The sequence below is a fragment of the Chelonoidis abingdonii genome, chromosome 4 (genome assembly GCF_003597395.2).
Source record: "Chelonoidis abingdonii isolate Lonesome George chromosome 4, CheloAbing_2.0, whole genome shotgun sequence".
NCBI lineage: Eukaryota > Metazoa > Chordata > Testudines > Testudinidae > Chelonoidis > Chelonoidis abingdonii.
In genome coordinates, this window is record NC_133772.1 from 90399052 (window position 1) to 90420107 (window position 21056).

A 21056-nucleotide genomic window follows, 5' to 3' on the forward strand; every position below is an offset into this window, starting at 1 on the left:
AACCCACTCACGTATCTGACAAAGTGGGTATTCACCCACGAAAGCTCATGCTCCAATACGTCTGGTAGTCTATAAGGTGCCACAGGACTCCGTCACTTTTTACAGATCCAGACTAACACGGCTACCCCTCTGATACTTGAACTCACTCCATGAATCATAATTTAAAGATGGAATTCAGGGCTCTCCACTGAAGGAGTTTGACAGTCTTGGTTTACAGGGAGTCTAAACTGATGTAAACTCTGCCTTCCTCCACCTCCTTCAACATGTATGGTGTTCAGCTTAGACTCCCTTAATGGTTTAGTTTAGACTCACACTTACCACTGTGCAAGTCATCTGCATCTTACACATACACGTCCATGTCATTGGAGGTTTTTAAGAACAGGTTAGACAAATATCTGCTGGGGATGGTTTTGGTTTACTTGGTCCTGCCTCAGTGCAAGGGACTGGACTAGAGGATTTCTTGAGGTTCCTTCCAGCTTTACGTTTCTACGATTTCATCCCTCTGAATTTGGTCCTCTGAATGTAAGTGAATCTAAGGGAGTGTAAATTGATGTAACTCATGCCTGAGGAACCACAGGGAAACAAGAAGTTAATAAGTAAAGCAACTACACAGACGGTATCAGAAGGTGGAAGCTAAAGCACAAATGCTACTGTAACCCGCACCTCCTGCTCCATGTAAGCCAAGTTAGACTCCCCTGCACATGGGTAAATGGGTGTAAGTGGATCTAGGGAAGTCTAGCTCAGTGTAAGGGAGTCTAAAGTAGTGTAAGGAGATCTGATTCCGCTCACATACCAGTGTCAGCCAGAGCAGACTCAGGCCTAGGGGAATCTATTTTACAATCACCTTACATATCACCTGAACTTGGCCCACAAACTGTGTGCCTTGGGGCGAGAGTAACGGAGCAGTTCCATCAAGGCAGCTGCAGGATGAGAGCGATTAGGAGAGGGAAAACACCTCATAAGATGCTGAATTCAGTTCTTCCAGTTGAATGCAGGTGTCTGCAAAATGTATTCCCGGATGCGTTAATAATTGATGTGAGTTCTGCTTCTTGGATTCGCTGCTCCGCGCAGTAGCTGAACCTACGGCGCTGGGGGTGGATCGGGCGGGTTTTAGGACCCACGAGAACCTTCTTGAGCAGGAGGTGGGAATTCTTCTATAAGCCAGCAAGAGTCCGAGCCTTAACATCAGAGCTGCCGCGGAGCGCGAGAGCGAACGAGCGAGCTCCGCGCTGGGAGACGTACCCAGGACCCAGTAGAGTCATGGATTGTCTCCCGCCTCTGGCCAGCCCGCTCCAGCTGTTGCTATGGCTAGTCACTCTAGGTGAGTGAAGTCACTTCTGCCCCCCGACCGCGCAGTGTCCCTCTGACGGCCAGGCACCAAGCCCCCTCCCGACTTACTTCCTGCCCCCGCTTTCTGTTAACTTTTAGCCATGGGGAGCGGACATCAAGGGGAAAGAAGCCGGCGATGCCATTAGCTCGCTCCTGCTGGCTAGCGACTGAAATGCCGGAGGGGGGCAGTTTGAGGAGGGCTGCGGCTGAGGGAGGTGAAATGAAGCCGTGGAAGGAAAGGTGCCTCCGGGGGGCAGAGAGAGGCTGGGCCGGGGGCGAGGGCACAGCTTAGGGGCGATGCAGTGTGGCGGGGAGCGGTTCGGGATGCGAAGGGGCGGCTTGGGACTTCCCACTCGCTGCGGCGCTCAGGCTGAGTTTCGCAGGGAGTCTCTGTCTGTGGTGCGTTGCCAGCTTTGGTACCGAGCGGGAGGGACCAAACCGGGGTCGGCGGGGAGCTGCCAGGAGAGAAATGGGGCGGGGGCAGCGAGTCACGCCACGAAAGCCTGGAAGGACAAGGCTCCGGGTGTCTGCCAACGCGCCCTGCGTTCACGCGGTGCAGGAGATACAGCCGGGAATGCAACTGGGGACGGCGTCTGGTCGCTGGGGCTGCTGTCAAGTGAAGTAGCTGTGTTTCCTAGCCTAGTACCTGATCTAACTTCCCCGGGTGGGGGAACTATTGTTTTGCTCCTGCAAGGGGCTGGGTTAGGTCTTTGCTAGCTCTGGCTAAGTGCTAAAGAGATGTTGCATTTTGATTTGCACTGGGCCATTCCAGGCCAGCGGCTTGGGAGCAGGTTTCAGCACTTATTGAAATGGAGACTTCTGCTTACAAATAGCCTGGGCCGGGCCATCTATCTGTTGTGTTTCTGGCTATGTGCCGCAGTTGGTCCCATTGGGAAGATCCCATAAGTTGGCACACCCGTTGTAAGCAGAGCTGCTGTGTATTTCTTTCGTCTTCGGTTGCCTGTGGTCTGATTCTTTGGTTGCCTGTGGTCTGATTCAGAGCCATTGAGTCTTGTTTCAGTCTCTGCTTTTGGTGCAGTGGTTTTCAAACTGCTGCCTGTGATGAAATTATATTTAAGTTTTCTTATAGTGCCTGTCCGTAGGCTCCTAATTTAAAGGGTGGCTGTCCTAGAAAGAGGCAGATAAGAAAGGTGTGTTTTTTAGAGGGCACAAGTAAGGGAGCTTAAGGTAAACAAACATATAGTTTGTAAGCTCTGTTCTGCCATATGCCAAAAATATTCTCAATTGTCCAAGAAGTGACTGGGACAGAGAGAGGTTTAACCGTCTTAGTTGCTTTTATGGGCTTCAAAAGGGTGTAATCTGCCTTGGAGAAGGAAGATCCTGAGACTCGGCCATTGTTTCTTTTAGGGCCTGCTCCTGAGGGAGTCATGGGGAGTTTTGCTGATGGCTTCAGTTGAAGCAGGATCGGGCTGTTCATGGCCACTTGTTTCCTGCTGGATTTAACCACCATAAGTCCTGGCAGTGAAGACAGCTCCAGCCCCATGCTGACTTTCTGCTGTCTGCCTGGTGAAATGTACATTCCTAGTGGGCCATGCCCTGAATGGGCTATACCAGTGTCCCTCTCTTCTGCTGGGTTGAACTTTCAAAGTGCTTGTGCTTGGGGGGGGCAAAAAGCTTTAAAAAAAAAAAGCCCAGAAAATCATATGGCAGAAAAGAAGCCCAAACCAGGGTGTTGCTGGGGAGGTACATTAGTCAGACCGGGGGAGGGGGAAAGAGATCTATGCTATCTCTTCAGGGGCCAAAGTGGAGGCTATAGCCCCAAACACTGCTGGGGAGGGCAAGAGGAAACCAGACAGAATGATTGCCTAGAAAAGAGCCTAATTTTTCATCATCCGTGGTGTTCTGAATCCTCCCTGTTAGCAGGTTTCTCCTTGGAATTCCATGAAGGCCAAACCCCTAAGGAAGACTGGGTGCTGATGCACTCTCTTGATAGAAAGCTGAAATGCCTTGTCAATAGAATTACAGACAAACATGCCCTAACAGAGCCTCCCATTTCTAATGCACTGTTTGCTCACGACTATACCATGCAGTCATTTTACAGCTGGAGGAGCAAGTGGTGGCTTACTGGTTATGGCTGCCGCTCTACGCTAAGGTTGCCGAAACTCTTCTGTTCAAACACCTGTTTTCAACCCTTTCTATTATCTGCAGTGAAATTTTTATGGGATGGGATTTCTCAAGTTTCATCTCAGATGAGAGAAGTTTTTTGGGTGGAAGAGTTTGAGTAACCTGTCCAGTCGCTTTTGACTTGTGCAACATTAGAGCAGTATTGGAATTAAGAATGTGCTGTTACTAGGCATCTCCTATCAACTTTCATTTCTTAGTAACTTTCTACTGGCAGGAGCCAGGGAGCTTTTCATGCTCTGTCTTTTGGGTTTGTCTAAACAAGAAAATTACACTGGTTTAACTTAATGTGGAAATTAAAATGAGTTTCCTTAAATCAGTGCAAACCCCTGTGTGGACACTCTTATTTCAGTTTGAGTCGCTTATTTCAGTTTTGCTTAAGTTGCTTGAGAACAAGTTTGAGTACCTGAAATTAAACCAGTGTAACTTTCTTACAGAGATAAGTCCTTTCTCTGACATCTCAGGCATTTAGGTGTCTTTCCTTCCTTTCGCCTACCTGGAGGTGAAGATGCTGTGAGAGGAGGTAACCCTTTCTCCTTCCTATTGTGGAACAGCCTTCCTTTTATTAGTCCCTCAGTCCCTTTTGTGCTACCTGTAACAAAGACAGGTTTGTGGTTTCATTAGACCACTCCACTAGTCCCAGGCCAGGACAGCACCAAGTGATCCTTGAAAACTGTCTTAGAAGGAGGAGGATCCAAGCTCCCTTACTAAATAGCAGGCTGTCTCTGGATATGATGTCCAGCTGGGGATGCATGGTAGCAGGCACTGCTAACAGCACTGAAGGTGAAGTAGCTGAGGGAGAGTGCCAGTTTGGGATGCCTTGAAATGGAAAGGAACAGATCTTTAGGCATGACGATTGAGGAAGTGGAGGGAATCTTTAAAGTACAATGGAGCAGGTCAGGCTAACTGGAGAAGAATTCTGTTTTCAGGGGAAACTCGGGAAGGTGTGAAAACAGGGGATTCTCAGCCTCTTATGCAGGGAGGACACATCCAGCAAACAAAGGCTGGAAAGAGGGTGGAACAAAGCAAGGACTCACATGCACTGTTTTAAAGTCTTCCAAGTTAGAAGACAGATGTGGCCCTTCAACTATGGGAGGCAAAGTCCAACCATTTGTCCATGCTCCTCCGTTCATTACATTGCTACAACACCGTGCTTGCCGTTCACTTAGAAATGGGGAGATTCAGTCAGAGCAAAGGATGTACCAGTTCAGTGACATCACCCAAACTGCATACTGTAAGTGTGTGTGTTTGCAAGCTGTTTGTATATGTGCCTAGCGATGCATGGTGTGCTTGTATATGTATGTGCATCTACATGCTGTGTGTGACCTACCTGTTTTAGATGTGCTCTATCCTGTACTATGTACTTGCATTTGTGTGCAAGTTCTTGTCTTCAGATTGGAGTGTGTGGCAATTATATTAGTGGTTGTTTTCTTTCCTGGAAGGGAACTCTTTTTTGTAATTCCATGTGGATCATGGCAACATTCCTTCTGGCCCCAGAAAAATAGTAATAGAAACAAAGATAACTTGAACTTTTCTTAAACTTTCAGTGAAACTCAGAAAAAAGTGAGGGAGAAGAGACAGATAATCTTCCTGGAAACAGAAATAAACAGAAGGGAAAGTAGAGGCTAAATTCTGATCTGATGTAAATTGATGTAGCTCCATTGACTTGAATGGAGTTACGCTAACTTGTATCAGCTGAGAATCTGGCCCTAGATATTTAAAGACCCTTGATCCAAAACTAAAACCTACTTAGCACAGTATGATTCCTGACCCAAGTGCTGGAATCACAGCAGGAAAACCACCACATTGATTACTGAACTAGACCAAGCTCACAACCCTTCCCTGCACCTGAGCATCAGTTCCTCCCCTCTCCCTCCCATTCATCTTGCTCCCCTTCCTGTCTCCTCTCCCACATTACAGCACTGGGTTCGCTGTTGGCATGACAGAACCTGTTGGTGCAGAGAAACAAAAGATGGAAAGGAATCCTTGTGTACAAAGCATCAGATAGGTGAAAGGTGTGAAAGCAGGGCTGCGTGGAACAGCAGAAAACTTAAATCTCATATGAGAGATGTGTGACCACAGATATGACACATGGCTGTATGGGTTGGAGGGGAATTCAAAGCCAGATAGCCAGACTGTGACCAGTACCTTTGAGGGTGCATACTGGATGAGGGTGCAAGGAACTTTCTCTGCCCCATGCACAGAGGTCAGCCCCAGCCAGAGTCTAGGATCAGTGCCTACGTACATCTTTGAAAAAGAGACAGTGGAGGTGGGACCAGAGCCTTGCACTGAATAGTGGAATTGGCTGACTGCAGGGTGGAGCGTACTTCCTAATAAGTGGCATGCCCTGGGCTAGTGAGACTCGGTGATGCCCCCTATTCAGGGCTGTAACTTATCTGCATAATCAGATCCATAATGAGCAGGGCCGGTGTAAGGATGCTTCGTCCCCTAGGCGAAACTTCCACCTTGTGCCCTCCCTGCCCCTCCACACTCCTGCCTTGAGGTGCCCCCTCTCATGGCAGCTCCGCCCTGAGGCAGCCCCCTCGCCCCAGCTCATCTCTGCTCCACCCACGAGTATCCGAAGCACGCCGTGGCTGCTTCACTTCTCCTGCCTTCCAGGCTTGCAGCCCCTAAGCTGATTGCCACCACAAGCCTGGGAGGCAGGAGAAGTGAAGCAGCTCACCCCTGGCCCGCCTCCTCCCCCAGCACGCCATCACTGCTTCTCTTCTCCTGCCTCCCAGGAGGCTTGCGGTGCCAATCAGCTTAGGTGCCACAAGCCTGGGAGGCAGGAGAAGTGAAGTGGCCACAGCGTGCTAGGGGAGAAGGCAGGGCAGGGGTGAGCTGGGGCAGGGAGTTCCCCTGCTTGCTGCCTCCCACCTTACTTACTGCAGACGGCCCTCCCCGCGCTCTCCTGCTCCGGCTCCCTCTGCCTAAATGCCAGAGGCGACCGGGATGGCCGAAGATCCGGCCGCCACAGTCGCTGCTGAAGAAAATGGTGCCCCCCAAATGCCAGTGCCCAAGGTGACCACCTAGGTCGCTTAAATGGTTGCACTGGCCCTGATAATGGGGACTGGGTCACAGAGACAAATAACATTGGCTTAGTGTAGAATTAAGGGAGATGGAACAGCCACTTCCATCAGCAAGAAGGGAACTCTTAGTCCAGTGTCTATCATAGAGAAGAGCTCTGACTTATCTCTATTGAATTTCCAGGCCAAATAGAACTCCATTAAGGAGTTGGTAGTGATTCTATATTTGAGCCTTCACGGTAGAGTTGGTTGAAAAACATGAAACTCTTCACGACCATTTTTGTCAATATATTTTTCTCACTTCTAATTAAAAAAAAGGATGTAAAGTTTCTAACCAGATTTACTTAAGGGGAAGAAACCTTAATGTCCTAGATTGTAACAAATAATACTAAATGCATCTATTAGAAAAGGTGGACATTCAGAATTAAGGTTAATAATTTTTTAGAAGTAGGAAAAATGTGGAAATACAGAACTGAAGTAACACAAACAACCTGGGACTTTTCTGTTCCCACATCCCAACTCCTCTTCCAGGTAGAGGTAGATCCATATCGGTCATAAGCACCACAGATTTACAGCTAGTGAGTGTGTGAAATCCCTTATCCCTTGGCATTTCACCCAGGAATGATGCCTATTTGTATGTGTTAATCTACCTAGTTGTAGCATAGAAGGTCTATCAGAATATAGAGAACAAACCTGTGAGAGTATATGGGGCTTAAGATGTCCACAGCTATCCACTGTTTATATTAAAAGTTTGAAATGGTAAAATTCCCACTTACAGGCAGAAGGGAATAAGATTGGGATGGGGCTGGATGGGTTTTCTGTGTGTGTGTAAAAGTTTAGATGTTCCTCTCGTTAAGGAGAACATTCTCTGAGAGTATAGTTTGCATACACATAGATGGTGTGTGACACATTGACTGGTATACTGAGTACGAGACAAAGAACGGGGTTCGACTAACACAGCTTATGCTGTTGGTGTTGAAAAATGAATCTTATGCCTGCACAATATTCAGATTTAGTTGAGGATGTTTGAGTACCTTGACTTTGCAATTCCATCCTTTCCTGGGTTTGTTTTCATTGTAGTTATTTTAACTTTAATCTTTGTTTCTTCTAGACTTCCATTATTTGTGGTTTTCCTTAATTTTTCACACTAAAACATTTTTTGGGTCCTCCCCCCTTAAGTAGTTAATGCATGTTTGCGACTGTAATAGAAGTTCAACAAACTTCTTTCTTGGGAATTTCCTTAGGCTTTTAAAAAAGGTATTTTAAGATTTGTCCTCTGACATTTGATTGTGGTGCTGGTTTATGGAATCCATGTCTCTGCATTTGTAACATTTTTAAAGCACATAATTTGCCACATGAACACTTTCATGCTTTATATACCCTTCAGAACTGCTTCACATGTTGATAAACTCTGCAAAACTGTGGGTTTGTAATCTCCATAGGAGCCTGGGCAGCATTTAAAATTTCAGATCAGGAACTGGCATAAAGATTGGCACTTTAGCTATAGATTTTTAAGAAGTCATAGTAGATCGTAAAGTCTACAAGCCATGATGCAATATTCACACCTGGCAACAAATGTTTGGAGGTGTTGACCAAGGATTGTGGTGGAGACTCCATCACTGACAACTTGTAAGTCAAGACTGGATGTTTTTCTAAAAGCTCCGCTCTAGGAATTATTTTGGAGAAGTTCCATGGCCTGTGTGATCACAGTGGGCTCTTTTGGCTTTGGAATCTAGGAATCGGCCTCTATCTTCTCTCATTCAATACATCCCACTCCAGTCCCAGGACCAGGAATAGAACAGAGGAATCCTCACTCTCGGCCCCTGCTTATGAGACCCAACTCCACTTCCGGGAAGAAGTTTGGCTAAATATGTATTTTTCAGAAAATTATTTGCCACAATAAATTGAAAACATTCCCCAGGTCTAGTTATAAGTGAACAAAAAAGTTATGAGAATTTCCCCAAAAAGTAGTTCTAATTTTTCTATGTCTGATATCTCAGTTTGTCAATTCACCTCAAAAATAGAAAGGCAAAACGTTTCTGGCTACAGACTCTCTGCAGTAATGGGTACAAAGGAAAGATCTGAATGTTCTTCCCCACCACCCTCAATATTAGCATCTTGGTATCAGTTTTGCATTTATTTTTGCAGACTGGTGCTTTGACTATCTAGGTAGTTTTAAAATACATCCATGCAATGAAAATTCATCTCTACTCAAGAGCTGTAATCCATTCACTTCCTGCTACCAAACACACATACTCACCCTTTCCTTTTCATGCTGTTCTTGCTGCTTCAAGGCTCTTAGAAAATAGTTTCTGTTCAGTTGCCTATTTTCATCTTTCATATGCTGTTCGTTTTCTCTGAGAGATCGGGGGCAGTTTTTCCACTGCAATACCAAAATATTCCTGTCTTTTTTCCAGGTCAATGTGGAAAACAAAATCTGTTTAATTTTTTTATAATACTGCCAACTTCTTTTGGATCCCATTTCTGTGCCGATACTGGGAGCTGAAAAGACGTGGAGGGAATTCATTTATTTCTTCCATATTTTTCCTCCAGAATCTGACTCTCAAAACTCAACATAAACAGTTAACAATATTTTGACTAATCAGCTCATTATTACTTGAGTACAGATGTAAGTGAGGTTTAGGGTGACCAGATAACAAGTGTGAAAAATCTGGACGGGGGTAGGGGGTAATAGGTCCCTAGATTAAAAAAAAAAAAAAAAAGCCCCAGAATATCGGGACCTCTGGTCACCCTAGTAACATTCATGTTAATATCAGAAATGGTTACATCCACCTTATCCTTTCATAACTACTGACATGAATACTATTGTGATTATATCAACATCAGACAAGTATCAATTTTAGTAACATTTATGATTGTATTCCTGTTTTCTATGAAGCCTCAGTAGAAGTATCGTGTATGCCTGTTTCAGTGTATATGTTTGTCATTAATTTACAGACAGTGTTGTAGGACATCTTCCCCCCCCCCTAGTAAATGTAGACATTAAAATGTAGAATTGCTGACTTTTTCCAATGGACTTCCTAGAGATCATAAGGGTAAGATTAGTAGTGAATAAACCTCTTCATATTTTCAAAGTTCAGGCTACAGTCAGTTAAACACTCAAACATTCAGATGCTCAACTACTTGAACCTTTTGATTTTGCAAAACTGACTGGGAAATCTGAGAATGAGCTTTCTCATCAGATTTCCAGGACTTCCATGTGTGATTGTAGCCAGAAATGGCCGAAGAAGCATCTTTTTAGTGGAATTCTTCTGATTTTTGGTCCCAGCCAGAGTTTGGACATTTAAAAATATTAAAAGGAAAAGTGAACCACTGCTAAGATTTTTTTGAAGCATTTGAATAAGATCACATTTGATTTGGCACATGTTGGATAACATGTGAAGGGTGTGATTCTCATTTTTCATGAACAGGTTCACCAAGCTCTAAGATAGGAGAAAAAAAGAAAGTGCCCAACTGGCTATTCCAATTCCATTCCACTGTGGGGAAACAAATGTCAGATATGAAACTTGTTACAAATTGATGTTGGGAGGTTAGTGTGCTTGTCAACATCACACAGACAATTTAAAAAGCCAGCAGTAGATATTTTTCTTACTATTGGGACCTGAACTTGTTTCCATGGGAGTTGATAGCAAAACTACCATCAGGTTCAGTGGGTGCAAAATCAGGCCCTTTGCCTTTTAAGCTTATATTGGATTTTAATTAATTTTAAAGAAATACAGAGAAACAGTAGATTCACCAGACCCCACAGAGCCCTAAAATAAGAAATGGCTTTCCTTTTAGCCCCATGGCTGAAATAGGTAGCTGTTTTCATGTTTGACCAAGTCACAGAGAGCCTTTTGGCTAAGTAAAGAAACCTTTATGCAGCTGGGGAGTGGATCAAAGTCTTTCTGAAGAGAAAGGACAGGACTAGATTTATCTCCTTAAAGAGAGGCAGCCAAATAGTTTAGGGCCTAGGCTTAGGTTTTGTAAACAAAAGGTTTTATAGACTCTGTTCACAGAAACTTTTCATGATTTTTGAAAAACACATCAACCATATTTTAAAAAACAAAACAAACCCTTAAATATTCCTTTCTAGAGACCCCAGTTCCAAAGGATTAGGCTGGTGTTTGAGAACTAGGAAGTGGAACTGAAGACCTACTTAGTTTCTCTTCATGAGCTGAGTGAAATGTAAAGGCTAAATAAGTAGCATAAATGGTGATGGAAAAGCAGTACTGGCCAGCTCCCAAGCATTCAAGAGGTAATACACCAGCCTCTCCACCCACCACCTGCCTCCCAAAAATCATGAGATTGGCTTGAAAATCATGAGATTAAAAATTGTTTGTGCTTTCTGGGTTTTGGGCCTTTTTAGTTTTTGTTTTCAAGCTTTCTTCAACAATCCTGAAGCCCTGAAACTTTTTTAAACAAGGGCTGTGATTTTTCATGTAATCACCTGACTCCAGGAGCTGGGCCATTAAGAAAAACACCAAATGTCATGAGACTCATGAGAGAATCATGAGAGTTGGCAGCACTGAGGTGATAGGTAAAACTGAAAGAATTACAAACCGTACAGTGTTACTAAAAGCACATGTAGGGAACATTTAAAAATCAGCCTTTCCTTATTGACCTCACCTAAAGCAGGGCAAGTGAACTGGGAAGAAGCACTATCTAACATTTAGAACAGTAGAGTGAGAGTCAGGATTCCTGGAATCTGTTCCCAGTTCTGCCACTGAGTTGCTATCTGATTTTTGGCAAGTCACTAAACCTCAGTACTTCAGTTTCCCCATCTGTAAAATAGGGACAATACCTTCTACCACTTGGGGGTGATGGGAGCCTTAAATCCTTAATGTTTGTGAAGAACTTTCTGACCCTCCAAAGCAGGTGCAATATACAGTGCATAGCATCATTACTTGTTATATATTTTATATACTATGCTCTATTATCTATTGCAAAAGTAACCCTGAACTCAAATTCAAGCAGATACTGGAATATTTTACTTTAAAATGTGTGTTTTGTCATTCTTGTTTCACCATGTACCTTCTGTTATGGATACAGGGTTTCAAACACATTTCCCCTGTTACACCTGCAAAGGCAATAAGCATCTCTTTAAAGACTCTCTCTCCACATAGCTAAGGTGCGTTTTTGTTCTCGTGACACTCTGTTACATGCTGTGCCTTCAGGATAGCAGATGTAAGCAGTGGTGGAATTTCCACCCATTTCAGTGGTGACCCAACACTTTCCATGCCAGTTCTGCCATATATGACTTTCCATTAATCTTCCAGATACAGTTTCATCTGGAGGCACAGGGATTTAAACAAAGTTTAGCAGCAGGAAGAGCAAGAGGGAGAACACAGCTACAGCTGCTAGGGATGGGCTTCTAGGTGAAACAGCTCTGGATGCCCTTTCAAAAAAACAGGTGTTTTGTCAGTGCTGATTGCTCCTCCTTTAAGGAAGCACCCAGCTCTGGTGAGAGAGCCAAAAGCTTGGATTCCTCCTCATTCTTCAGTGAATTCAGTGTTGGGTCTTGGAACCCTTCTACTAAACCTCTGTGCTGTCCCTCACTGCAGCACATGGCTTTGCAGTTCTGCCTCCTACTCCTGCACTGTTCTTGTTGCCTTCTGCTGTAGCCTGTTCTCCCACTGCTAGTTTGGTGTTTCTGTAACATGGTGCACAGGAGTATCTAGCAAGTCTTCGATGGTTAAGCTTATGTGACTGTGCCTAGTTATCATTACTCTTCCTCAGTACATGTGTGTAGGTGCACACCTTTTCTCCTTCTTGCTTCACTCAATCACAGCTGGCTGGATCTTTAAAAGAAAGCAAGGCAATTACATAGTGTCTTCATGCTGTTAAATTTAAGCCCAGATTCTTTGGCAGCAAAAAGGAAAATAAAATACCTTAAAAAGGCTACAGTCTGCTCAGTATGTGAATGTTTGCGGACACTGCTTATGCCAGCACAAGACTCTAGCTGTGATGCAAGGGAGAAGTTGAAATCTTGGCTGCCAAATTCTTAAACTCCCTGCTGAAAATTTTTTGTTCAGTTTTTACATTCCAGCTTCTTAGTGTCCTCTGAGTGCTTGTTTGATTGTTTTACTGCACTGGAATCCAGCTGGCATCCACAGGCACAGCTTTTAGGAAGCCCACATTGGGAGTCTCAGCTGGATATTATGGATAGGAACACATATTGCTGGAGTTTTGGCTGGCACTGTTGGGCTTACAGTGAGATTTCAACTCATGTTGTGAAGAAGATCCTAGTGTTTGACTCACCTGGGATTGACCAGGCACTGCTGTGAGGAAGATCACAGTACTGCACATTTGGCCACCTTCAGTTGGCAAGGAAACTATATCCCTTTCTCTCAGGCAGACCTGGCCACTGAAACAATGCCTTTGGTGGCCCCAGGCTGGATTATAGCTGGGCACTTCAATTAAGTCTGAAAAGCCACATGGAAGTTTCATCAGGACTAGCATGCTGTAGCTTTCCACCTGACAGGGACATATCAGCAGAAGCATATCACAGCAATGTCTGAGATGTGAACTGGCTTTTCAGCAGACTTCAGATTCACTTTATGATCCTAGTCGAGCTATGAAGCAGTCATGGACAGAGATCTGGTGACCTTGAACTATTACTGTCTATACAACCCTCCCCAAAATACACTGATCCACGGGGATACTATTATGGTTACTCTTTCGGGTGCCAAGGAATGGGCATTTCTAAAGAGAACTCTTGGCCATGACCAGTGCTTGAAGTAGTCTGAAAAAGGTAGGGAAACTGAAGTAAATTTTCATGTACTCTGCATACAAGTCACAATTTCTTGTATACATTTAATTTTTAGCTCATTGAGCTAGTTCTACTTGTTTTTTAAATGAGGCAACAGGCCTCATACAAATTATTAAAATGAAATACATCCTGGGAGCTTGCGGGAAAGGGGCCTAGGGGATGCAATGAGATACAGTGGGGTTGTGGGGACTCTTTGGGAATAGGGGCCTGGCAAGTGCAGTGACATTCAGTGAGGTTGGGGTCTCTGGAAGACTGTTTCAGCAGGGTTAGGAGTCTCGGGGGGCTGGGAGTGCAGTGACAGTCAGTGGGGATGGGTGGGGGCTATCCTAGGTGTGCTGCCTCTGCCCTTCCATCCTTGCCCTGTCCCTTCCTGCTGGTCTGGCTCACAGCCTGTCCCTACTAGATGCTTGGCAGCCAGCAGGGGAGGGTCCAGGCCTCCCTGGGTTGTCCATGTCCCCTCATGGCTTCTTCCTGCCTCTCCCCAGGTTCTAAGTTGTGTTGCTACCACATCTGCTGCTCCCCTAGAGACACAAGCTCTCCTGTGCATGTGATGGACAGGTGGATGGGCCAATGAGCAGGCAGTGGCTGCCCAAGGGGGAGTGAAATGGAGGTCTGGGAACTGTCAGAGGCTGCAGATCTGATAGAAGTTCTGCACCCTTCAGTGATCCGGCAGCACTAGCTGTGGCATTTCCCTCCCCCCTACTTCCCCAGAGGTGACCAGGCTGAGCCCATGGCTCTCGGGTCCGCCACGCACATTGCACCTCTTGGCAAAGGCTGTTCCTAAACAAAGGTCACTTCAAAAAAACAAAACAAAACCCTCCTTCAAACTGTTCCCATCCCCCCCCCCCAATGCCTGTCCCCTACATCTTCCATAGGATTCTCTCCGGCCTGTGGAGGGAGAGGAGTTAATGGTCTTGTGATGGGTATGTCCTGTTCACAGTTGATGAAAGTTAACTGGAGCCAGAGAACAATTAGTGTATCTGGTTGTCCTTGGCCCAGCTGAAGATTGAAACCCAGCTGGGTGGTGAGCATACAGGAGGAAGGCCCCATGAGAAGAAAGTATCAGGGAGAGAAGGGAACAGCTCCACAGTCCATCTGTGGTTGTCAGAGAATGCAGGAAAGGCCTAGAGATACAGATACACAGTAACTGCAGGGTGGGACTGAGGGAAAGAGTCTGAAGGAAGCCCAGGGCGGAAGAAGTCTGAGGGAGCAGGCCTTACCTGCTTGCTACAGAGTCTGGACTATAACCCTGAGAAGAGGGAGGGCCTGGATTTCCCCACTAGTCCACTGGAGAAGTGGTATGGAAACACCATGACACAAGCAGGAGAAGGATGACCTGAGTTTGGAGCCAGGCCTCCAGAAAGACAGCCCTGGCAGGTTTTGCTCTGCACAAGGGAGGGAGGATAAACCTTCAAAGCCTGGGAGGAGGTGAGGAGTCTGTAGAGGAGTGAGCCTGGGTAGGTGTGATGAGTGATGTCTAGTTTATTAGACAGTCTTTTTTATGCTGGGAGGCAGGGACTATGTGTGCCCTTGTGGGGAGGGGGGAGTCATGAGAACAGGAAGATCACCACAGTGAGTGTTGGAAGATGAAAATGAGTTATGCCATACCCAGCTGCAAGTTCATTCCTTGACAGGGCTGTTTGCAGACAAGCAATGTGGTATCCTTTTTAATTACTGTGCCAGGTTCCTCGATATGGCACTCATAGGTGCCATACAAAGTCCTTAACTCCCACCTGGCATTTACAGGACAGTGTGATAAGCAAGTTCATGTTGCTTAAGATGAAGCTCACATGGTGATGGCAGTGCTGTGAGCTGTGGTGTTCTACGAAAGCCCTTGTCCTGCTGAAGGCCATGGTTAGCCCTGCTAAGAGACTGAGGAAGTGGTTAGCATTATGTCAGCTTCCCTTTCCCTGGGAGGAACTGTCGCATGCTGGAGCAAGGTTTATAGCCAGGGTAGTGGAAGCTCTTGGCTAGAGTATCCAAAGGCACCATTCACTTTGAAATATGCATCCAGGTCTCTCTTTGCAGATACTAATTTGCTAACTATAGCTCTATTTCAGATTTTGTTATGATTTGAAGAGGCAAAATCCAGGTGTTGGGTGAGCAGCCAAAGTCCAAACATGATAAAAAGCATGGGGGTTTGCAGGATGACAGACTCACTAGATATAATGAAGCCAGCATGACAAGGAAGCCATGGTTGTTCAGCTAATTCATTTCCATCTCTCTAGTGTGTGCATGGAAGAGTTTGGGACTCTCAGGTTAAGGAAACCTCTCCGTCGTGCCTATTTGCTGATGGATACCTCTTCACCTTGCAATGTGCCTTTGGGAAGTGGCACTACACAGCTGTGCTGCCCCTGAAGCAGAGCAAGGCCCAAATTGACTCAGGCTGTCTACACTGCCACTGAGAGGTACGATTCCCCGGCTCTCTGCAAGCTAGCTCAGGTACAAATAGCACAAGTGTAGTCGCAGTAGCATGGGTAGCGGAAGCATGGCTGAGCCGTGCCAAGTACAAACCTGCCTGAAACTGCTGGGTATGTACTTGGCACAGCTCAGCCATGCATCTGCTGCCACTACCTGTGCTGCTGCAGCTACACTGCTATTTGTACTTGCACTGGCTCAGTGAGAGCTAGCACATGTGGACGTGAGCAGAGGAATTACATTTCTAGCTCCTAGTATATACGTACCCAAAATCAGTTTAGTCTCTGCTTGCCCCTTACTTCGGGAGAAGCAAGCTGTGCCAGCCCTTCCCCTGGGATAGTTTAGTTTATTTCCCTCAATAGTCTGGCTCAGCTTATGCTGAGTGGTGCATTGGGTGGCAGAGCCAGGGCTCCACCCACCAGGGATGCTGGAAGAATTTTTATAGTGAGGGTGCTGAAAGCCATTGAACCAAACTGTAAACCCTGTAGATGATGGAAGCCACTTCAAGCCAGGGGGTGAGGCAGCACCTCTAGTTCTGGCACCTATGCAACTCACTCTGTCTCAGCCTGCCCACCTATGTGGGATAGGGAGCAGCAGCCAGTGCTGGTTCTCCCTCATGCTGTGACCTGCAATGCAGGTTAACTCACACAGGAGAGTAAAGGGAACCTTCACATCTCTTCCATCCCATTTGGGTGGGATGGCTGCCATCTTGACTGACACACTGGAGATCTCCAGAACTAGAAGCATGAGCTGCTACTGCTGGAGCTAAAGAATCAAGCCTCTGTAGCCAGGGGCTTTAACAACTCATCCGCTGTGATCAGCACAGAGGGGGACCTGTACCGCACACTCTCCCATGGATTATATGGGCCCATAGGCTAGGTCACACTTAAGCGCAAAGGAGTCTGTCAAGTTCTAGCTTCATATACCCCAAACATTTTTATAAAGAAATGGCACCCTTCTTTTTAAATGTCCAGTTCTGCATAGTGGGGATTGCTGGGGTTTCTTCACCAGCAGCGAACACCTTTCTGGACATAGCTAAAAGAGTCAGAGAAGGGATAACATTTTGCAGGAACAATAACATGATATGTAGCCTCTCACATAAGTCCCCACTTAAAACATTGCTCAAGCCAGCAATGACTGAAAGCTGATTGCCTATGTAAAGAAGCTGGTAGCTTCAGACGATTTCCTGGCAAGCTGTTTCCACAAAGCATGGAGTGTGTTCTCATGCAATCTGCCTTGTCAATCCTGATGATTCTAAACAGGCTTAGGAAACACTTAAGAGGCTGAAGGATTAGCAGTGGAAACTGATCTGGACTGCAGCAACCACTGTCTCATGCCTTGCAATGCTGTGCTCTAGTAAATGTTGGTTTGGTTTGTTTTTTTGATTTTGTTCTTGGAAGAAACAGTGCTGAGATGAGCTGTTCAGAAAGTTGAACAATAATTCTGTCTTTCTCTTATTGTTTTGGTTTCTCTGTTTACATAGCACATGGTTACAAAATACCTCCAGAAAAAGTCAACTAGCAGGAGCCTTTCTCTGGTGCCTGCAAACAGAGCTGTTCAATGCTGGTGGGAGGGGTCGTCTCCAATACTCTTCCTTTTTGGTGCCATTTTGCTTTTTAAGAGATAATCAATTCATCCATGGTCTGAAAGAGAGAAGGAAAGTTTTCCAAGAGTCTTTGTTTCTCACAGACACTCATCCTGTGTTCCTTGCTCTTTGATGCTCTCTCACTGATTTCATGCTGGGGTTGAGGGCTTTATGTGGCATGCCCAGTGTTATGGACTCAAGGATCTTCAAGGGAAATGACACAAGCAAGGGGCCCATGTTTTGGAATGGAATGGATCAGATCAGCACTGCTGCAGTCCAGTTTACAGTCGGTTCTCACTAAGTCACTGAGTTATCCACAGATATTTCTCTCAAAGTTGTTTGAATGTGAGAATCAGAGGTTGCCCAGGTATGCCTCAGTGTATGTTATAAAGAACAGAAGGAGGTTGATCATATTGCAACTGCCATGTGTCCTTGCAGAGAGAGCTTTTTGGAATCCACTGTAAAACTTTTCAAAGTCTGAAGCCCATCCTTGAGATGGGGGGAACTAGAGGCAATAAATCCGAGGCACTCATCCCGGGGTTACACCCAAGAATTTTGTTCAAAAAGTAGAATAAGGTTTTCACACCAAATATCTCATTTCAGGAGATCTCAGATTTGAGGGGGTGGTAGTCCCAAACTCTGCCCACTGATCTGGCTTCTCAGGTGAGCAGGACATAAAGTGTCAAAATAAGATGGTACACTCAATAGATTGTATACCGGTTCATCGGGGTGAAAGTAACTGAGGACCCCTACAGGGAGAGGGGGTGGCTCTGGCCCCTGGAAGGGGTGGGGCCTCAGGCAGAAGGGGTGGGGCTGGGGGGGGTCAGCATCCTCCAGCTAGCCCTTGGCCCGCACCACCTGGGGCTCCCGTGTTGATTTAAAGGGCCTGGAGCTCTGGATGCCGGGGCCTCAGGCCCTTGTAAATCGCTGACCCCAGGGAGCTGCTCCCTTTGGTCCACCCTGCACATCGGTGGCAGGGGAGCAAAAGGGGTAGGAATGTTAAAGTGCTGCAGGCGCCTGTGCTGCAGCAGCACTTTAACTTTAGTGGGCCCACTAATGAGGGTGTGGAGAGTGCAGCAGCATTAAAGTACTGTCATAGCAAAGGACCATCCTTAAAGCACTGGCACAGCAGCGCTTTAATGTCCCTGCCCTTTTTTACTCTCCTGTCGGCGGCTCTGCCGGTACGGACCCTACCAGCAGGGCCGCCAACAAGGGAGATGTGGGGGGAGGGGAGGGGAAGGGGCAGCAATGTTAAAGCATTTAAATGAATAAGAGTAATTCTTACCTCTGGGAGCTAGTGTTTCAGGCCACCTGCAGACTTGGGTTCACATTTTGAAATTTATCCTTTACATTTAGATCCTGGAGCGTATGATAGAAGCCGCTTAACAAACTAAGTACCAGCTTGCGAAGCTGCCATGAGCTAGTCCAATTTGATCTCTGCCTTTTGGTGTGTGCAGAAAGCCCCAACACCAAGGCTCTGTGACTCGGTATGACTTATGCAGGATTCTCTTCCCACCATGCTAATCACCCTCCAAGTTTGAAGAGAATTCTGTTTCTACTGTGGAGCACACTTAATCCTGGGAACTTCTGTAGTACTGTAGGTATGTCTCAACCCCAGCTTGGTGAGGGTAGTGCCCTCAGCTTGTAAACCTCTAGGACCAGTTTAACCAGGATGATTCCTTCCCCCTTGGTCCCAATAGAGCACATTGAGCTTGAGTTAGGCCCTGTCTACACTGGCAAGTTTCTCCACAGTAAAGCAGCTTTCTGCGGTGCAATTCCTGAGGTGTACACACTGCCAAGCCACTTAGTGCACAGAAACCGCACAGTTGCAGCGCTCTTAAGAAAAAACACTCTGAGAGGCGTACAACTTTCTGCACTGGGGGTACAGCGCTGCAGTGCCAGTATAGACACCCTGGTCGATTTACAACGCTGCAATTGGCCTTTGGGAAATGTCCCACAATGCCTGTTCTTGCCTCTCTGGTCATTGGTTTGAACTCTACTGCCCAGCCCTCAGGTGACCAACTATGAGCCCCACTCCTTAAATTCTTTGGGAATTTTGGAAGTCCCCTTCCTGTTTGCTCAGTGATGCATGCAGTGGACTTAGCACATCTTTCCAGGTGACTATTCCTGCTTCATGCACAAGGAGATTCCCCAACTTTGAGCAGTGCCAAGCCGCTGGACCTCATCAGCATATGGGGAGAGGAGGCTGTCCAGTCCCAGCTGTGCTCCAGCTAAGGGAATTATGATACCTATGGACAGATGTCATGATGCATGACAGAAAGGGGCCATGACCGGGATGCACTACAGTGCAGGGTCAAAGTGAAGAAGCTGTGGAATGCCTACCACAAGGCATGGGGTGCAAACAGCTGCTCTGGTGCTGTGCCTACGAGCTGCCAGTTCTACAAAGAGCTGGATGTGATATTCGGTGGTGACCCCACCTCCACTGTGAAGGCCACTGCAGATATTTCAGTGGCTCGCCTGCCAGTCAAGAGTGGACCAAGCCAGGAAGAGGAAATCTTGGACGAGGAAGGGGAGGGAGACCTAGAGGCAGAGGATGACTCAGAGGTCAGAGATGCATACAACCAGGAGCTCTTCTGTACCCCAGAGGAGGCTAGCCAGTCACAGCTGTTGGATCTTGGCGAAGCACGAACAGCAGAGGAGGCCCCTGGTAAGTGGATTTGATTTTGGGAATTGCTGAAGAGTTGTTGGGGGCAAGAGGGTTGCAGAAAGCAGGCTTGTCTGTATGATGTGTGTTCCACATGCCTAGTCCGAGCGGTGGAACAGGCTGTTGATTGCCTCCCTCACTTCATGGGAATCTGCCTCAGATCTCCAGGAAACTCTCATGGAGATACTGGGTAATTCACTGCCCCAGGTTCTTTGGCAGAGCTGCTTTGTTTCTTGCCCCATTAACGGTAACTTTCCCACACCGTTGTGCCATCATGGGGTAGGGGTGGGATGAAACCATTGCTGCCCACAGGCGAGCCACATAAGGGCCTGGGCAGAAGCTGCAGTCTTGCATTGCAGCCTCCCTTGATTCCCTGCTCACCCTCAGTAGTGAGATCTTCCATAATCACATTCTGTGGAAAATATGGGGACAGGAATGATTATCAGGCCCCCTCTACAGTGCTAGCTCTCTCCAAGAGCCACGTGCCCAGTGTACGGTTGGGTCCAGGAACACTAATTTTACCGTGCCCTTGTGGCTACTCACCATTTGAGGGTCTTGTGGCTCATGTGTGCTTGCCTGGGGTCAGCCAGTTAGTGACAAGGTGTGTGAATACTGGTTGTGTTTTAAATCATCAAATCAGTGTTGCAGTATTGTTTGCAACACAGACTTCTGTAAAATGTTGCATTGAAACTTCACAGAGCTGACCTTGGGAGCCCAGCCCCTCTCTTTGTTATCACTGGTTGAACGGCTGCGCAGAACTAGAAAGTGGCCATGAAGAACCAAGGAGGACTTTCTGTGTGACGTTATGTGCACTCTGCTGCTGAGAAACAGGAATTGAAAGAGTGGTGGGACAGTGAGGAGAGAGACTGAAAGGCAAATGCGGCATGCCAGAATGAAGCTACAAAGCAGCTCTTAAATGTTGTTATGGAGCGACAAATGGACACGCTCCAGGTAATATTAGCACTGCAAACCTAGCAGCTCCACACTCACCCTCCCTTGCAGTCACTGACACACAACTCTTCCCCATGCACCCCCCAGGCACAACCAACACACTGATCTACCTCCTGGCTCCCGTCTGTACCCACAGCATTCCACTCCTCTTCTCCCATCACAGTCCAG

General features: G+C 46.5%; 1 protein-coding gene across 1 annotated transcript in view; it reads left to right on the forward strand.

The window, feature by feature from the left end:
• The first annotated feature begins 1213 nt into the window (after window positions 1-1213).
• LTK (leukocyte receptor tyrosine kinase) overlaps window positions 1214-21056 on the forward strand; it is a 172384-nt gene continuing 152541 nt past the window's right edge. The window contains exon 1 of the mRNA XM_032793883.2: window positions 1214-1321. Coding sequence (XP_032649774.1) covers window positions 1261-1321 — 61 coding nt within the window. The 5' untranslated portion in view covers window positions 1214-1260. The remainder of the gene's footprint in view (window positions 1322-21056) is intronic.